The sequence below is a fragment of the Necator americanus genome, chromosome I, assembly GCF_031761385.1.
Source record: "Necator americanus strain Aroian chromosome I, whole genome shotgun sequence".
Lineage (NCBI taxonomy): Eukaryota > Metazoa > Nematoda > Chromadorea > Rhabditida > Ancylostomatidae > Necator > Necator americanus.
In genome coordinates, this window is record NC_087371.1 from 29398385 (window position 1) to 29415887 (window position 17503).

Sequence of the window (17503 nt, forward strand, 5' to 3'; positions counted from 1 at the left end):
TGAAGATAGAAGTTGCCGCATTACTTTTTATTTTCCTTCTCGTAGACCACCCACCAATTCTCCTGATTTATAGCAGTGCCAAAACAAAGTTATTTAGTGAAGAAACAATATTTGATCCGAAGTACAAGGTAGAAAAATCAGTTCTTTTTGATACACTGATGTGAAAGTAATAGCGAAAGGCGTTGTTTTAATTCGGTCGCATACTGAAAGCATAGCAATATTTTTCCCTCACTTTTTCGCACTAGGTAAATCCAAAATTTCACATAAAACAAGAAATAGCATGTGCAGTCAAAACGACATGAAGCTCCCAAGTGGCTGCGCTGAAAGTGGCGCGACGGAGCTAGCGGTTGAAATCGAGGCGTGACCTTCGCGAACTGGTGCAGCGATGAGTAGTGCAGGAAAAGGTCCCAGCTCGATCATAACCGCTACGCTCCACCATGTCACTCTGTGTCGCTATGTCTGATCTTTAGGAAGGAAAAGAGTTCTTTCAAATAGATTTCTAAAGTTCTTGCGTATACTATGTAGATAATATCCGATCCTTCTTCTTCTTAGTGCACCACTACACTATCTAATACGTCATGCAGTATTAAGTATTCAATATTGTCTTTTAACGTCTTAGACAAGGTCAGAGGTCTTCGAGTTGTGCGCGAATCGCCCTGGAGACTAGTTCAGACTGTCTGATTACAACGCAAGAACAGTGTCCACAGGCGTTGACCTGCATGGCCCTCTCAGAGCTGCAGAGCGTATCAAATTCCACGTGATCGCTATGCAAGAGATCAAGAGCAGAAAGAGTGACGTACGACAGATGAATGAGGTTACACTCGTCATTCGTGGAGAGGAAGTTCCGTCGCAAAATGTAGGCGGTGTTGGTTTTGTTGTGCATCAGTCTGTCGTCCATGTTGTCGATTCTCACGAGATCCAGTGACCTCAAGACCAATTTAAGCAACAGTCAAGATTGTTAACAAACTTTGTTAGGCTAGCGTTTCGGCGTTGTCGCCTTCGTCAGAGTCTGGAAAGTAAGAACATTTACAGTATCCTTTCAAATGCGTCATCTAGAACAAGCCATCCTCCGCTAGGATATTGCACCCGAAAGCAAAACCAAAAAAGCCTAAATCGTTGTGCATACTTCAGTAGCCGCGCTGCCGCGATGTTAGCGGATATCCGCGTGGTACAATCGCTCCGCTGATACTAATTAGGATGCGACCTGCATATGACCCCGTAGATCAAAGCCGCAAAGGTCTTGATACAGAGCCAGGTCGTTGGCCGTAATAAAGTTTGTTAACAATCTTGACTGTTGCTTAAATTTAACTATCGGCAAGTTGCAATCTCTATGCCAAGATTCAAGGAAAGTTGAACTTTCGCACTATTTTGTTCCATAAGTTCTGGAAGAACTTTGCGTTTTCCCGTACGGGACGGTTGGTATTTGTTGTAGGCGACTCTAGACTCGCTTACTTGCACCTCCCAGTTGCTTGATTTGCAGGCTTTTGGGCTGACCGATGTGCGGGATACAAGGATATTATGAGTCACTTCTGGCACCACAGAAACGACGAGTTCGTCCTCAGAGTCCCCCCGCTTCTCAGTGCAGGCACAACGTCACTTGTGGTCCACGTTTAACTACCTAACCTCCTACTGGGAACGCGCTTGGCGACTAACCCGCTGTAATCCCTATTATGATGGAGATCTGTGATAGTAGCGCATATCGATTGAAAACAAATTAGCGACATTCAAAAGATCCTTCTTAAAATTCTCAAAAAATCTGGTTACTCAAAGTGGCTGATAGAGAGGCTTTGACAAGTTGAATATAACATATTTTTGCCGCTTGCAAAACATGTTCGTGTCGCTAAGAACAGAACAACAGTGTTTCCGCTTTTTCCACGGAGAATGATCACTTGTGCATTCCAGAACTAGTGGTTATGAATCGCTGCTGCTGCCTACGCTGTTTATTTGAGAGTGATATCGTTTAACCAAAATCTCAGCGCAGCGTATCTCACAAACTGGTTTGTGGGTATCACTGCCTGCTATATATGTTTGCTGTGCTCATTAACGACGATAACTTATTAATTATCAACCATCCTTGTCATTCCTAAAAAGTACTTAGAGTTCTAATTTGAATTTTAAATCTAGACTTGTTTTCAAAGGAACTGATCGGGCAAACGCACAATCACCTAGAATACCACTCAGTAATCCCGTTTCTGGAATAACCATAGTTAGTAACTACCCAAACCCAACTAACACTGACTAGATTCATCCGGAATTTGCATGGCCTCCGCAGTTCACTCAAAAGTCAAAGAAAAATGCATTAGTGCATCTCAAAGAGATTGATAAACGCTAAACAGCTTATCCTCTGCCCTTTATACAAATTAAGGGATAATATAAAGGATAAGGGATAAAGTTCCTTGCGCTAATCAATCCTCTTGGGGTGTGCCCCCACGTGCACTTCAATTCAGAATCGTTTGAGGTTCACTAATGTGTAACTGGCCTAAACAATGACTTGCAGTGACTAGCCGATGTGTCAAGTCAGTGTTTTTATCCTCCCAGACAAGTTTCTTACCATATATTTTTGTCGACCACGGAGGTATGAAATTTTTGGTGAGCACTAGGGCGGATTCGAACCTCCGATCGACCGTGCAGGAAACGGAACCTCTAACCGCGACAATACACCCGCCCAAGGGATAAGGGATAATATTCCTTGCACTAATCAATCCACTTGGGGTCCGCCAATGCGCTTTCACATCATTTCAGCACCGTTTGCAGCTTTCAAACGCATGTCTGTTCTATACAATAAATTGTGGTGGCTAACCCGAAATATTAAGTCAGAGTTTCTATCTTCCTACACAATTTTGGTGCCAATGTATCAACCACACAGGTATTAGAGGTTTTGTATTGATTGGGGTGGTTTCGAACAATCAAAACGATCGTGCATACACAGCGGAACATCCTATCGTCTGCGATATACCCGACCTATAGAAAAAACCAAAATAAAATTAGAATTAGCAAAGAATGCTTGCTGACGTGGAACAACCTTCAATTTCACCAGTATAATAGCCGGTAGTGAAATTCACTATATCAAAATACTCTTTCGTTGTGAAAACATGAGGAAATGCCCTCAGTAAAGATTTTGAAACGGATGATTTTCACATTTCTCAAGAAGTAATAAGAATGAGTAATGTGCTATGAAAGTTACGCACTGCGTACGGAGAGTGTACGTTTAATTGTATTTTGAAAACCTGTGCACACTGCAGTTCATTGCTTGAGTTTCTTCTCAAAGTCTTAGCATATACTTAGATGATTTGTGAAACTGTCCACATTCTTATACTCTAATACACTAGTCAGTCTCATTGCAGATAGTTTATTTGCACTGCAGATAGGTGGGAGAAATCTCGACACCGTTCCTTCTAGTCCTCTCAAGCGCTGCAAAGTCCATCAGAACAGGTAGGCAACCCAATGTTTGCGCAACGCCTGCAGAAGGGCCCTGGCTTGTACATTTGAGAGCCAGCAATACCTCCTCTGAAGAATAAACTCTTCACGTGCCAAATCTAATTTTTATCGGAAGTTTGACGCACCTTGGAGTAAAGTGGCAAACCACGTTCGTAAATGTAGAGCATCTTGTTATCGAGCAGCCAACTTGCCTCTCAGTGTCCCAAACCATCTTAAGTTACGGCATAAATATTCTCAGTTTTATAATAATATCTTTTTTCTTCTTTTCTGAGTCAAAATCTTATGATTTACCTTTGCAAAATTTGGTATTCCAAGATTTGTTTGGTAAATATACTGTGGTGTCGTCCCAGCCATGGGCAGACTTCCAGTATTTACTTCATCCCTCCAAGAGTTCACAGCCTGAACAAGAATATAAAAGAGAGGTAGGTTTGTCTATGTAACTAAAGTTGTTCACCGTTCTTGCGACGGTGTCATAGACAGCAGTAGTTCCCTGATAAATGTATCTGGTCTCAGCATAAGCAGTTGTCCCCGAGTCCATGTTCTGGCACCGTACAGCCCAGTTGTTGGCACTGGTTTCTGCGGGGCAACTGTAGGTCTAGAATATGAGGAATGTCTGGTCAACAAAATGTTCAGAAATCTCATTGCTTTACTCACAAGTTTAATCATTTTTAGTGCTTGACGAGCATACACTCCTGAACTCGTGACGAAAAGGCCTCGAGCAACTCGTGATCTATTGGATTTACCGTTAAGTTACAGCAATCAAGGTAAAAACTGCAGCAACCAGTATACCTTATCTGATTGATACGTGTTAGGAATGTATTCCTTACAGCATCGGTTATCACTTGGTTTTGTGGGCACATCGTGTTTTCACCTTGAAAATAAGATTAGAATAAGAGTTTGAGCAGTATTCTTGGTTTAATTTCAAAAAAGGTTGTCAAAATCCACAGTGTGTTGAAAAGGTGAAGACAGAGCGAATATTCGCAGAGCATCTTTGATTTTTCCAGCTAAAATCTTCATGAAACATCATAGAAAACTATGATTTTAGATTACAGGATCATGGGCATGGCCATCCCCCAAAGTCTCAGATGATCTTATTAGTTTATATAAGATAAGGAAAAGTATTTGAAAAACATGAATATCTTTGAGGTTAGTTCTATAGAAGCAGATATAAAACCGGCTGCGTTTTTATGTCTTGTTGCATCATCGGAGAGTACCAAATAAGGGGCACAGGAGATGTGTGACAATGTCTGTGTAGATGCTTTAAATACAGTCCGCATATAGTTTACCAACAATGTTTTTATTAATTTCAGTGAGGGGCCGAAAAATTCGTACTCACTTGGAGCAATCGTGGTGGTAGTCACACCTGCCGCAGTTGTGGTAGCACCGCTTCCACCAGACGAATCACTTGTTTGTCCAGCTGTAAGTATTTCGTTCATAAAACAACAAGAAGTACTACTGCTATTGTTACTGACGCCTTGTCGTTATTTTTGTGTTTTGTGTCAGTATTTATGTGGGAGCCACATACTCGTAGAGCTTATTACTGAAACATTTTACGACTGTAACTTATAAATATCTACTTCGTCAAATGTAACTTCTTACACTATCTAGGGGATATCGGATGCTAATTCACCCATGTTCCAAGTTTGTGGTTTAACCTATTCAAGGAGCATTTATGAAATACAATAGCAAAGAACCCACTGACAACGTCGGCGACTGCAAAGATGATCAGCAACTTCTGAATATTTGAAGTGGATCTTGGATCTGTAAGAAAACTACGAAAAGAACTTACAACAGGATGGAAGTGCATTGTTGAAGTTTGGCAAAATCAAAATACTCCACAGCCTTTTATACCGATAAGTATATATAGGTGGTTCTGCTTGCCTATGTTTCAAATTTCCTATTGAATCCAACATTCTTTCAAAAAGTGATTTGCTGAACATTGATAATTTGTGCTGGCATTGTTTTTGTAATGCGACTGTTTTCATTCGACATGTCCCTTCGCAAACGAAACATATCCTCTAGCTTAATCAATTTAGTATGCTATGCATATTTCCCTTAATTAAAATTACCCCCAGGTTTCAATCCTATTTTTCTAAAATAATGTTTGTTCTCTTCCGGAGTGCTGCGATAATCATTGTAAAGGATAGACATAAATCGACCTCCGCAAATGTAGCTTACCTAGTTTTGTTTGTGGGTGCACAAGGTGATCTTAATTCACAGAATAAGTTTTCTCAAAATGCCTTCATCTTTCCTTTCTTTTAGTTGGCGAAAAAGACTACTCCTACACCTTCAAAGATTGGTATTTAAAGATTTGGTGAATGAATATTTCTTTATGTTCTCTTCTTCCAGAACTAGCTTTTTCCTTTCGCGTCCTGCTTCAGGTTAAGTTTCAAATTCTTATTCAACTAATATGCTCAGTGATGTTCCTTATGCTCACGAACTTATGAGAGTACGAACAAATGCACAAACATTTAAAAATTGAGCTAAAGGAGAGAAACAATTCACCTATGATTGATGATGAGCGTGATTAGTTTTCAATACGTAAACTAAACCCTTAGCACTACATACTTCTACAGAGACGCGAACAATGGAAATTTTGTTACGTGTTGCTTCTGATAAAACCCGAACGGATGGAGATAAGGAGAGAAAATTTAAATTTCTGAAACAAGGCATTAAATGAAACTATATTCAAGATGTTTAAAAATTGCATCGCTTAGCTGTTGACGGGGTTTTAAAATCTTCGTAATCTTTTTTGGGTAATTTCTGACATGTGGAATTTTGCAGAATGTCCAGCCGGATAAATGTAGGATAAACGTGTGTGTCTGATCGGAATGTCTGTGGGAGTATTTCATTATCGCATTCACTGTTGCGACTTTTCTTGCAGCGATCCTGTGTCGCCCATGTTTGAAGCGGAAGGTGACTGGCTCTACAAACTTGAGCTGACATGATGGGTGTGGTGTTATGGCCAGAAGCGGTTGCCCGCATCTTTGCCGGGTATCTCGTCCTTGAGCACAGCTCTGCTCAATCTTCTTGAGCTGCAGAAAGAGCTCGCACAGAATCCGTCCATTCGCCACTGTTGTATTCGGGGTCCCACTTGAACTGCCTACTGACACCCGGTAACCCTAGCACCTCATGCCGATGTTATCCGGCAATTCAGTGCTAACGAAACGAGGAGTTGTGACCAAAGATATCACGCCACTCTTAGGTACTTGGGTAAGACTTTGGAAGCGTGCTGGGACATCAGCACTTTCTTGCAATATCTGGTGATCTTCCACCATATAACTGCATAATTTTTATGGCTTATATGAGCCCGCAGCCTGATTGAATTTAAGATGAGCACAGCCACTGCTAGTAGATATGATTTATAATCGCATACGAGGCCCCGGATGACTGACTAAAATTGGAAACTCTGTCGTTGTTTTTCTCGGCCACAACAAAGAGCGCAAAATATTTCTGGAAGAATGAAATATCTTTTGAATGTAGCTTTGTTACCACAACTTCCTCTTCGACGCTCAAAACTTTTTGACAGCAAGTACACGATGCTCGAGAATCTTCGTTGATTACAGCGGGTTTAGCTCTGCTGTTACTGCTGCGTTGTTTCGTTGTTCTGTGTTTAAGGACGACTTGTCATGAAACGGAATCTTGTGTGCTTGATGGGAGATGCGCATGGATTTACGATGTTTTAACACTGCCGAAAATAACTCTTTCTGATTCCCTTAAACTGAAATAAGTGAGAAAATTATTCGAAAAGCCTACTGCTTTTATCGTTTTGTACTGAACATTGTATGTTGTTTAAGATAGGGGCAGGTTTTCAGCTTTTTTGCGTGTGATGATCACACGTACATTTTAGAAATGCTGCTTATTAACGGTTAGAAATAAGTCTATTTTTCGATGTTTTCAAAATCTGAATAGAATATTTCTCAAAAAGTAGTCAGTATGAAATAATTGTTCTAAACTATATCTAGCTTGCTAATTAGTGAGGATCACTAACAATCGGTTCTTTTACAGCCAACATATTTCTGCGAGGATATTTTAAAGACAGCGCACCGCTTATCAGCAAAGTTATTGAGGCTCAAAAAGGAATGGATTATGTGTACGAAACGATTATCTGTAAGATTCATTTTCACAAATTTAAACACTATGCTGTCATACGTTCTCGGGCTCGGGCACAGTGAGATGGAGCGTAAAAATTACCACAAGAAGAATTGCTTTAAAGTAACTAAAACAACTAGAGTGGGTGCTGAATCTCCTACTTAATCTAATTTTCTTTAATCAGATAGGGTGTAGTTTCTAATCAACCAGCTGCAAACAAGCAATGAATCCTACAGACCACGATCTGCCCGGCTCCCCGAGGCATGACAGGTCTGAAGTAAATGAGCGGGAGACATCTTGGTCACGAAGCCGACTGCCCGGGTCTAGAGTCACTCGTGCTGGGTTAACCACCACATGACGGTCTTGACGTTACAAATCCTGCGGGTTCCCTGGCGCCAAGAGTCCCGTCCTCCTGCCCCAAATCCCCTTCCAAAGGCATCGGTGATGTACCCAACAACATATAACAAAACAGATTATACACGACACGGCAGATGATAGCGATATCGATCGGGCCAAGTCATAATGGGTATGAGAGTGGTTGTTTTCTATAAGTGGTAGATTGTAAACGGTTCGGACCTCGTAACAGCCAGCAGTGGTAATGTAGTTGGAAGTGGTAGTTGGCGTGTGCTCGACCACCAGAATATGGCGATACCAGAACACGACATAAAACCCACACCAGAGAAGGATAGAAAGGGATTGAATACCTCGTAGTGGGTGTCAGCCCTTATACACTGCAAGTGGTACGGGAAAGCCATAGCAATAATTAACCAACGGGAATCTTTCCCGCGCCACTTGGGATGTCGTCCCGGCCACGACAAGACCGCTCCCTCTCTTCTAAAAAAGTGACCATCCGTGAGACATCTAGAACGGTTAAAATTGTGAGTAAAATAACAAACAGGGAGCGGTGCTCACAGTTGGCTTGTACAAAACCGGAACACGGAATTGTTGATAGCTGCTTGTGCTGAAACCTACTACATCCTCTCAGGAGCAAAATTCAACAGAAAAACGTAAATGAAATTAATTTAGGAAACTAGCCATAGCAATGTTTTGTGACTAGTCCTTCTGAGAAATACGATTTAAGAAGAGATGTTACCAAGTTTGGTGGCTTATTTAGCGCATTTAAATGGTTTGGTACATTCATACCCGTGTTGGCTGCTCAATAGTCAGGCACATTAAATAACTTTGTCTTTCGACATTCTTCAGTTGATGTGAAATATTGGACGTAGATTTGAAAAACGGCATCAACTAAAACGGCAGCGAACTTTTATGGACTCCATAACGCGTGAACAGAGTTGAGGAATTGATGATGAAAGGTCTCCCACATCTCTACAGTTTTGATAAACCTTTAAATCTCTTTTGATCATTCAGTTACGGTGGCATTATGCACTATGCCAGTCGATCTTTTATTGTTTTACATTGTCACAACTGTTTTTTTTTTCTATGGTTTCCAGAGGGACTGAAAGAGATAACTACTTTAGAGCAAGATAATCATTAGGCATGAACTCATGTTCACTGTAGCAGTCCAAGGACCGAAATGAATTATCTGGATCCTTTTCGGAAAATAAATGTAATATCGATCGAATAATTATAAATCGAGCTGATTTTTATTTCACAATATAGCGAATTGATGTTAGCAGAGATAAGCGAGATCGTGTGATTTGTGTACATACACGGGAGTGGCAAAATTGTGCTGCTACTTGGGGATCTCTATCTTGTGCTAAACAAAGCAGCAAGTCTTCTCATAGTGGAGATACTTACATCCACAATCTCCTTTTCAACATTTACCTATTCTGTTGACAACCGCCTTGCTGGCGTTCTGGTTTTTTTCATACTCTTTTCAAACTTAAAGCTTGCTTCCATTTACGGAGAACAACTGCTTCATATTTTGCAGCCAAATAACACCGTTAGGTTTGAGGATGTCTGATTTGAAAATGAATTTAAACAATCCAATCCACATTTCTGAAATAAAACCCTACTTCCAAAAAGTATCATTTGATCGTTCAATCATTCATTTTCGTTATTCACACTGTGTTGTATGGTGCTGTTGCCATAAATAATAATATAATGTAATAATACATAATGTGTCATGGGTCATGAGATTATTTCGCTCCGATTAAATATCACTACTTTTATTTGAGATCAAAGTAACATTGTTTCAACTATTCACGGTTCGAAACTGGTTACCAAAATCCTCCCTCAGTGTAAAAGCCTAGAATGAAGGTGCGTGTTTGGATAAGTCCTGTATTGAAAAGGATAAGCAGATCACAACTAGATTTAGTGTTTTTTTTTTAATAAAAAGAGGAGAAAATGGGCAAACATTTGAAAACTAGACCAGAAGTGAAAATATGAATCGTCCTTATTCAAAAGTGTTTAACTGAAATAAAATGAATATATATATATATATATATATATGTATGTGGATATGAAATTTTATGTTCGGGCTTGTAACTTCAGCGTGAACATTATGGATCCTACTGTATTTTTCTTCGCTAAAAGAACTTGCTAGGGTTTCATTTTACTCATTTATTTTCCGCACATCATTGCATTTGTCGAAGACTGTGTGGAAAGTCCCTCTACAACGGTTTACCGGCTTGTAATGGCGTGGAGGTAACTCTGGGCGTTCAACTGCATTGCACAGCCGAGGTTCGTCTTCCGGAAAGGTCTCTCAAGCTGAAAAGGATTTCGACACATCTGACATTCCGACATCCTCGAATCCGAAGCCTAGTAAAGAGCGAACCGCTGGTAAGATTCACCACCGTCTTAGAGATGTCGCAAAATGTCGCAAGGTGGCTCCATATAGGTTGAACGGCGACCTGTGGTGAAAGCTAAGCCCTCCGCGGCAGGGCTGCCTAGTTTGGGGAAAAGTCTTTTTGCCACTCCAACATATTCACTGCCTCACCCTGCACACCGAGCCCCGCCGTCTCAGACGTCGGACGGTCTGTCGACCCGTGAGAGACGATCAAATCTCAGGTTGCTTAGGGCGTCTTTGATTCTGAACCAAGGCGACACTTGCGCGACTCGCCATGAAGACTGTCTCAGACTGTATACTTACAATGCGAGAACAATATCCACAGACACTGACCTCTATGGCCCTTTCGAAGCTGCAGAGCGTACCGAATTTCACGTGATTGCTTCGCAGGAGACCAGGTGCAAAAGGAACGACGTTTCAGATGAATGACGGTACACTCGTAGAAAGAAAGTTCCGTCGCGATACGTAGGCGGTGTTGGTTTTGTTGAGCACCCATATGTCGTTTATTTTGTCGATTCTCACACGATCCTGCCACCTAGTCTGACCATTCTTCCCGAATCCGAATTGGACGCGTTTTAAAAGGAGCTGGGGGAGGTGATCTACAACGAGAAGTCCTTCTACAAATTCGCTGTCCGAGAATTCAACGCAAAACTAGGAAAGGCGACAGTAGAGGAGTACAGGATCGGAAGATTTGGACTAGGGGACCGGAATGAAAACGGCAATCGTCTTGACGGGCTGCTGTCTGCCGCTCGCCTCTTTCATGGGAATTCTCTTGTCATTACGGAAGATTATCGTCGGTGGAAATGAAAATCGCCTAATGGTGTGTCTCGTGCGGAGATGGTCACATACTCACAAACCGGAGGTGGTGTCTCTTCTAAATCTCGGTTGTACCATCCTTTTGTAGTGGTTCTGATCACCATCTCCTCCGTGCGAAAATACGACTTAGTCACACGATGGAAAAGAACATCTGCTATCGGCAACGAAGGAGAAAAGAAATTGTCTACGACGATTGCGTACTCGAGGACTCCTTGTTTCAAAGTGAGTGACACATCGAGGAGGACCCTAACGTGGACTACGAAATGTTGCTGAGAGGATTTCGAGCATGTGCTGAGCGTTTCTCGAAGCCGCACACGACAAACTCGGATCGAATTTCGAAGACCAGCAAGGAATTGTTTGAAAGAAGAAGGGCTTTGATGCATTCCACATTGAGTGGTTAGTAGCAAACACTAGCTGCAGAAAAACGTTGCTGGAGGATCTTTCGAAATGCAGGCAGAAAGAGATTCTGGAAGCAACACAAAGAATCAGTCCGATCATCCCCACTGGTGAAGCTCCACCACGGATTCTCCATCCGGAGGTACGAGTCCCTATCAAGAGCATGAAACCTGACACAGTCCCCGAACCTAATTTTATATCAGCAGACGTTCTTCAAGCTAGTGACCATCCACTTCATATAATTTAGCAGCGCACATGACGTCCCACCTCCACAAAGAAAGGATCCTAGAGCTGCTTGGACCACATCCAGAGGTATCGAGAGTCATAGAAATTTGCTTTCTCCTTGTTGTAATCTTCATCTACTATGTGGAAGCCTTCGACAGCATAGAAACGAATGCAATACCGTCAGCACTGGTCTATCAAGGTGTGGACACGTCGTATGTGAGGACATTAGCTAATTGCTACGATAGATGTACCACGAAGATACAGCTTTTCCACTACCCTCTACCCAAACCCTTTGGAAAGGGAATACGACAAATCGATACTATATCACCAAAGTTGTTCATGGCTGTATTGCAATGGATAATGAGAACACTTTTTTTGGGAAGCAAGGGGCATACGTCTTGATGGAAGATTTCTCTCAAACCTTCGTTTTGCGGACGACATCGTTCCCTTGCCAATGAAGCAGAAACGATGCTCAACGAATTGAACGAAGAAAGGAAGAGAATAGGACTCCGAATAAACAGGAAGAAGACACAGTTCATGAAGAATGCCTACAGCGAGGACGGAGGAGTACAACTTGAAGGCTCCCAAATTCTGGAAACTTCGTCATACCTATACCTCGGACGTTCTATAAACATGGAAAACGACATGAAGGAAGAGCTGCATAGAAGAATGAGAGCAGCATTCACACACGTCACGGAAGCTACGGACCAACTGACGGACCAAGATCTCCGTGCCCATCTGTTTGACTCGACAGTTCTTCCAGCGCTCTGTTACGTAGCGTGGACGTGGGCAGACACCAGTGCCACTTCTAAGAAGCTACTTATTACCCGCAGAGCTCTTGAGAGATGTCTTCTGAAGTTTAACCGGCGCACACAACACCTAGCCGTTCTTCGCAGCTCCGACTCAAGAGGAATGTCTTGACTTGTGTCTCGTCGAGATGGAGTGACGTGTTCGCTAAACGGATCTCACGAAACTTGGGAACATCTTCGATGACAACGGCGAGGGAACGAAACGAGTGGAAGAGATGCTGAGGCCTGCGCGTCCAGTGAAGGCGGACCATCTAAGTATCGAAGTAATTAAGTGTAAAAAGTCTACAATATAAATTAAAACTGAAAAACTGAATAAAAATGTCCAAGTTAGGTACAAGGAACATAACAATTTATAACTGGCGTAGAGCAGATCGGAGGTGGTCTTTAGAAGATGATAATGCGAACGGTAGAGAATGCAGGATCAGATTGGTCGCAATAACAGGTCGTTTCGTGATCCCTTTTCTTAGTACTTAGTTTCTTAGTACACGAATAATTGGAAACAATGGAAAGACCTTCGAACTAGAATAATTTACTGTTTTTCCTCTTGAATGCTTGGCTTTTGATCCAAAATCATTCAGTGGTACTTTATTGCACCGAACCAGTCAGGAAACTTGGGAAATATTCATCGTTATCCATAAGCGAAAAAAGTCTCCCATTCTGAATTCCCAGAGATGATTCCAATTTTGATCAACCCATTTCCTTAGAGCACTAACTTTCGGATTGGAAGAACTTACCGTTCTTCCTTTAATGCTTGACTTTTGATCCAGAACCATTCGGTAATATTTAATTGCATTGTTGTAATCTTTTATATTGAAATATATGTTCTTGCAATATTTACCTAAAACACAAAATTTTGCTGAAATCTCTCTTGATTTCTGCTCTCTTCATCAATTTTTCTATCCTTCTTTTCTTCTTACGAATTACGTGAATTGCCTCAGCGTAACTCTTTTCATTGAATAAATTGGATTTAGAAACTGTGCAAAGGCGAATGCGAAATATATGGTAGAAAATTAATAATTTTCTTGAATGTTCATCACCAAATTACATTTTATCTGCCTGGAAAAATGAAAATACCGTTCAAAAAACTGGCTTTCAACCAGTGCAATTGTGCTCAAAGCACAGACTCACCTTCAACCTTTCTAAGTTCGGAAACATTTTATTTTTCACAATGACCAAATATATATTTAAAGCTTCGTTATCCATTTCATTCGCAATGTGTTGGGAACTTGTAAATCAGTGGAGGAACGTCGAAAGGAAATCTCTGTAGGAGCTTTTGTGCGAGGTTGAATTCTACGGTGAACGTGAGGTCAATATTCGTGCATTCAACGACACCCTGTTGTTCTCTGTACTTCGCCACCCACTTTTTCCAGCTTCCTTCGCTTTGTCCAAAGCCTAAAAGGAGATACTTCATACGTAATTTATACGCATGAGATATAGCTGCTGATCACCTCCTTGAAATTTCTCCATTCGGTGCAAAGAGACTTTCCGTGAGCATACCCATGACACGTTGTTCCATTTCCCGACATTTTTCTCCTTCTGATTCTGATTTCAAACATCATTACAATATCTCATAAATGTTTCTCTATCTCCAATTAGCTAAACAAAGCAAGGATCGTAACATTTTTCTCCCAGTCATACGTGCTATTGTGTAGATAGAGACCCCGCCTTTGTGAGAAATACTGTGTTGAGATTTCGAGAACATTGAATCACTTAAAACAGCGTATTTTCTACAGCAACCACTTGTAACAGGCATTCCTGAAATGTGCAAAAGATCATATCTTCAGGAAAATCTAGAATATCTGCTCTTGTCCCAAACAACATAGAATGTTCAATATGAAACAAAAAGCAGTAAGTGCGAAAGTTCGACTTTCCTTAAATCTTGGCATAGAGATTGCAACTTGTTGTTTTCCATAAGGCAAATTATGACGCTCCTGGATGAATGCTTAAAGTGCTCCATTTTTCGTTGGGCGGGCAACTACTATAGACAGGTCAGGGGATTGGCCATGGGACAAAGACTAGCTCCCACACTAGCCATTGCATTTATGTCCAAAATAGAACAACCCATTCTGGAACGGAAACCTTTCCTGTATTGCCGTTATATTGATGACTGTTGCATTATATGCCCCACTCAAGACGAGATGGACACTTGTTTCGAGCTTCTAAACCAACAGTCCCCTTACATACGGTTCACAAGGGAGAAACCCAAAGAAAATTGGCTGTCCTTCCTCAATGTAGAAATACAGTGGTCCAATGGTGAATGGAAGACACGATGGTTCCGAAAACCTAGCAGCAAAAACATTCTAGTTCATTGTCTTTCCGCTCACCCTTGGAAAACTAAGAAATCTGTGGTTAAAAACATGTTTAGGACAGCCGTAAGGGTGACATCAGATGTCCAGGAGCGGATCGATGCGATCAACCTAGCGCAACGCATCGCGAATTCTAACGGTTACATTGGTAATGTAGCACGTAGACCAGATCTTGGTGCGCAGCAAGAATATGCCACACTGGTTGAGTCGAATAAGATCAATTTCTGCCTGCCCTTCATAACCGACGACCTGAGTAAAGCTATACGGGCTAGTCTGGTGAAATGCGGTCTCGAGGACCAAGTGAGAGTTGTGGAAATACCTCCAACAAATCTCAAAAAACAAGTAGTTCGAAACAGAATGTACGACCGCTTCTGTCTCACTCCAGACTGTGTAATATGCCCATTCGGGAAGGAAGGGGACTGCATGGTCTCTGGTGTAGTCTATCTAATTTCGTGCAAAACATGTGGGGACCAATACATTGGCGAAACAGGGCGCCTCCTTTGTGTTCGCATTAAAGAACATCTAAGGAGGATGAAACAATCGAATGCAGCAACTCCCCTCGGAGTTCACCACAGACAATGTCATGAAAACGTTCCTTTCTACATAGCTGTCACAATTCTATCGTACGAACCCGAAATTATAGCTCGCAGAACTTTAGAAGCGTTTTGGATAAATGCAAAAGGTCCAAAAATGAATAGAAAGGAAGAGTGCTTAGCCGTGACCAACGAGCTGGCTCTGTATCAAGACCTTTGCGGGTTTGATCTACGGGGTCATATGCGGGTCGCATCCTAATTAGTATCAGCGGAACGATAGCACCACGCGGATATCCGCTAACATCACGGCAACGCGGCTACTAAGGTAGACACAACGATTTGGGCTTTTTTGGTTTTTGTTTCCGGGTGTAATATCCTAGGGGATGATGACTTGTTCTGGATGAGGCATTTGAGAGGATATATTGCAAATGTTCTTACTTTCCAGGCTCTGACGAAGGCGACAACGCCGAAACGTTAGCCGTAATAAATTTTGTCAACAATCTTGGCTGTTGCTTAAATTCGACTATCAACAAAAAGCAGTAAGTTTTTTTTGAAAAACTCCCTCATTTATTTCAGATAACTGGATTCAGAAAGAGGTTTTTTCGGTAGTGTTAAAGCGCAGTCAATTCATATGCACTCTCTTCAGAGACCAGAGTCCATTTTCATTACACGAGCAACAGCAGAGCTGAAGCCAAAGCTAACAAAGAAGTCTTTCAAGCACGCTGTGTTTATTGTCGAAGAGTTTTGACTGAAGAATAATGAGGAAGTTGTGGTTAAAAAGCTAATTTCCAGAGACATCTTGCGCTTTCTTATGATCCTTTCTGTTTAAAAAAAATGTACAGAGTTTCTAATTTTAGACCGTCATCTGGAGCCGTCCTGCTATTCACTCATGGTGGCGCTGCTAGTATTACCTTGATATTGCAGTGCTGATGCACACTGTCAAACACTAACCCATTTACGTGAAAAGAGCGTGAAATCTTTGCTCACAACGCTCTGTTTGGTTGCACTGAACTGTCGGATACATGGTTCATTCGATGTCGATAGGCAGTTCAAGCGAGACGTAAATCTCGCAGGATATGCAACAGTGAGAAGTGGATGGATTCTTGCTGCAGATCAAAAAGAATGAACAGAGCTATTTTCAAATGGGAGGAACCTCTTGGAAGGTGCGGGCAACCGCGTCAGGAGATAATACGACACTCCCGATTAAGTCAACTCCAGTAAGTCAAAGCAGTCAGTTTCAGTTTCAAACATGGGTGGCCTAGGATCGCTAAGAGTCGCTAAGCACAAAAAAAAAGCCACATCAGTGGTCACGATAGGAAAGTACACCACAGACATTCCAATCGGAAACACACTTCTGCACCAAATGTATCCGATTGAAGGGTCCTTAATATCCCGAATGCCATAAATTAAGGAAGAAAAACTACGAAGAATTTTTGTAGGAGGTTCAAGAAACTTTCAAGATTCAGGTTTTTTGGTTCAGGTTTAAAACTCAGTGGATATCGACAGCCCGTCAGCTAGGCAATCCAATTTTTGAACTTCTTGAATGCAATGGCATTTGTTGTATTTTTTTAGAGATAAAATATTCTCCCTTTATATTCCCAACCGTTCGGATTTCATCAAAGCAACATGTAACAGAATTTTCGTTGTTTGCGTCTCTGCAGATGTAGGTAGAGTTAAGAGTGAGGCTTCCGAACAGAAAGATGATCACACTCACCTTTTTCCCTCTCCGTCTTCAACTCCTTGGATTCATAGATGAACCCAGCAGATCTTCTAAAAGTTCGAAGGAGTTGCCTAACTTTTAACTGATTTTGATACCTTCAGGGGTTTGAATCAATATTTTTAAAGTCTCAACTTGATCTCCTTTCTTATTCCACAATATTTTCCCCTATAACAAGCAAATGGTTCGATTGAAGAGAACGTGAATTGAATGAAATGTGCGGCATCATTAAACACTGTTCAAAAAACATTAAATCCGTTGGTGATCTGTTAATAATTCTCGAGACAGTACTTATCCAAACACACATTTTCATTTCGCACTTTAACAATGATGTAGGATTCTAGTGACTAGTTTTGAACTATAGATAGTTGAAACAACGTTATTTTGATCTCGAATAAAAGTTGCGAGCACAGTAATTAGCA

At 41.4% G+C, this 17503-nt stretch overlaps 3 protein-coding genes across 3 annotated transcripts; 2 read left to right on the forward strand and 1 right to left on the reverse strand.

Annotated features, from left to right (window-relative positions):
* Nucleotides 1-3404: 3404 nt before the first annotated feature.
* On the reverse strand, nucleotides 3405-5245 carry RB195_007247 (uncharacterized protein; the record flags this gene model as incomplete). The annotated part of the gene is made up of 9 exons (XM_064180777.1): nucleotides 3405-3507; nucleotides 3564-3649; nucleotides 3730-3837; nucleotides 3893-4033; nucleotides 4093-4168; nucleotides 4228-4309; nucleotides 4775-4855; nucleotides 5137-5173; nucleotides 5228-5245. The coding sequence occupies 9 exons, from the start codon at nucleotides 5243-5245 to the stop codon at nucleotides 3405-3407; spliced, it is 732 nt and encodes a 243-aa protein (XP_064037620.1).
* A 6939-nt stretch (nucleotides 5246-12184) lies between these two features.
* Nucleotides 12185-12637, forward strand: RB195_007248 (uncharacterized protein; the record flags this gene model as incomplete). The annotated part of the gene is made up of 1 exon (XM_064180778.1): nucleotides 12185-12637. One exon carries the CDS (start codon nucleotides 12185-12187, stop codon nucleotides 12635-12637), a length of 453 nt encoding a protein of 150 aa, XP_064037621.1.
* A 1891-nt stretch (nucleotides 12638-14528) lies between these two features.
* On the forward strand, nucleotides 14529-15623 carry RB195_007249 (uncharacterized protein; the record flags this gene model as incomplete). The annotated part of the gene is made up of 1 exon (XM_064180779.1): nucleotides 14529-15623. One exon carries the CDS (start codon nucleotides 14529-14531, stop codon nucleotides 15621-15623), a length of 1095 nt encoding a protein of 364 aa, XP_064037622.1.
* Between the last annotated feature and the right edge of the window lie 1880 nt (nucleotides 15624-17503).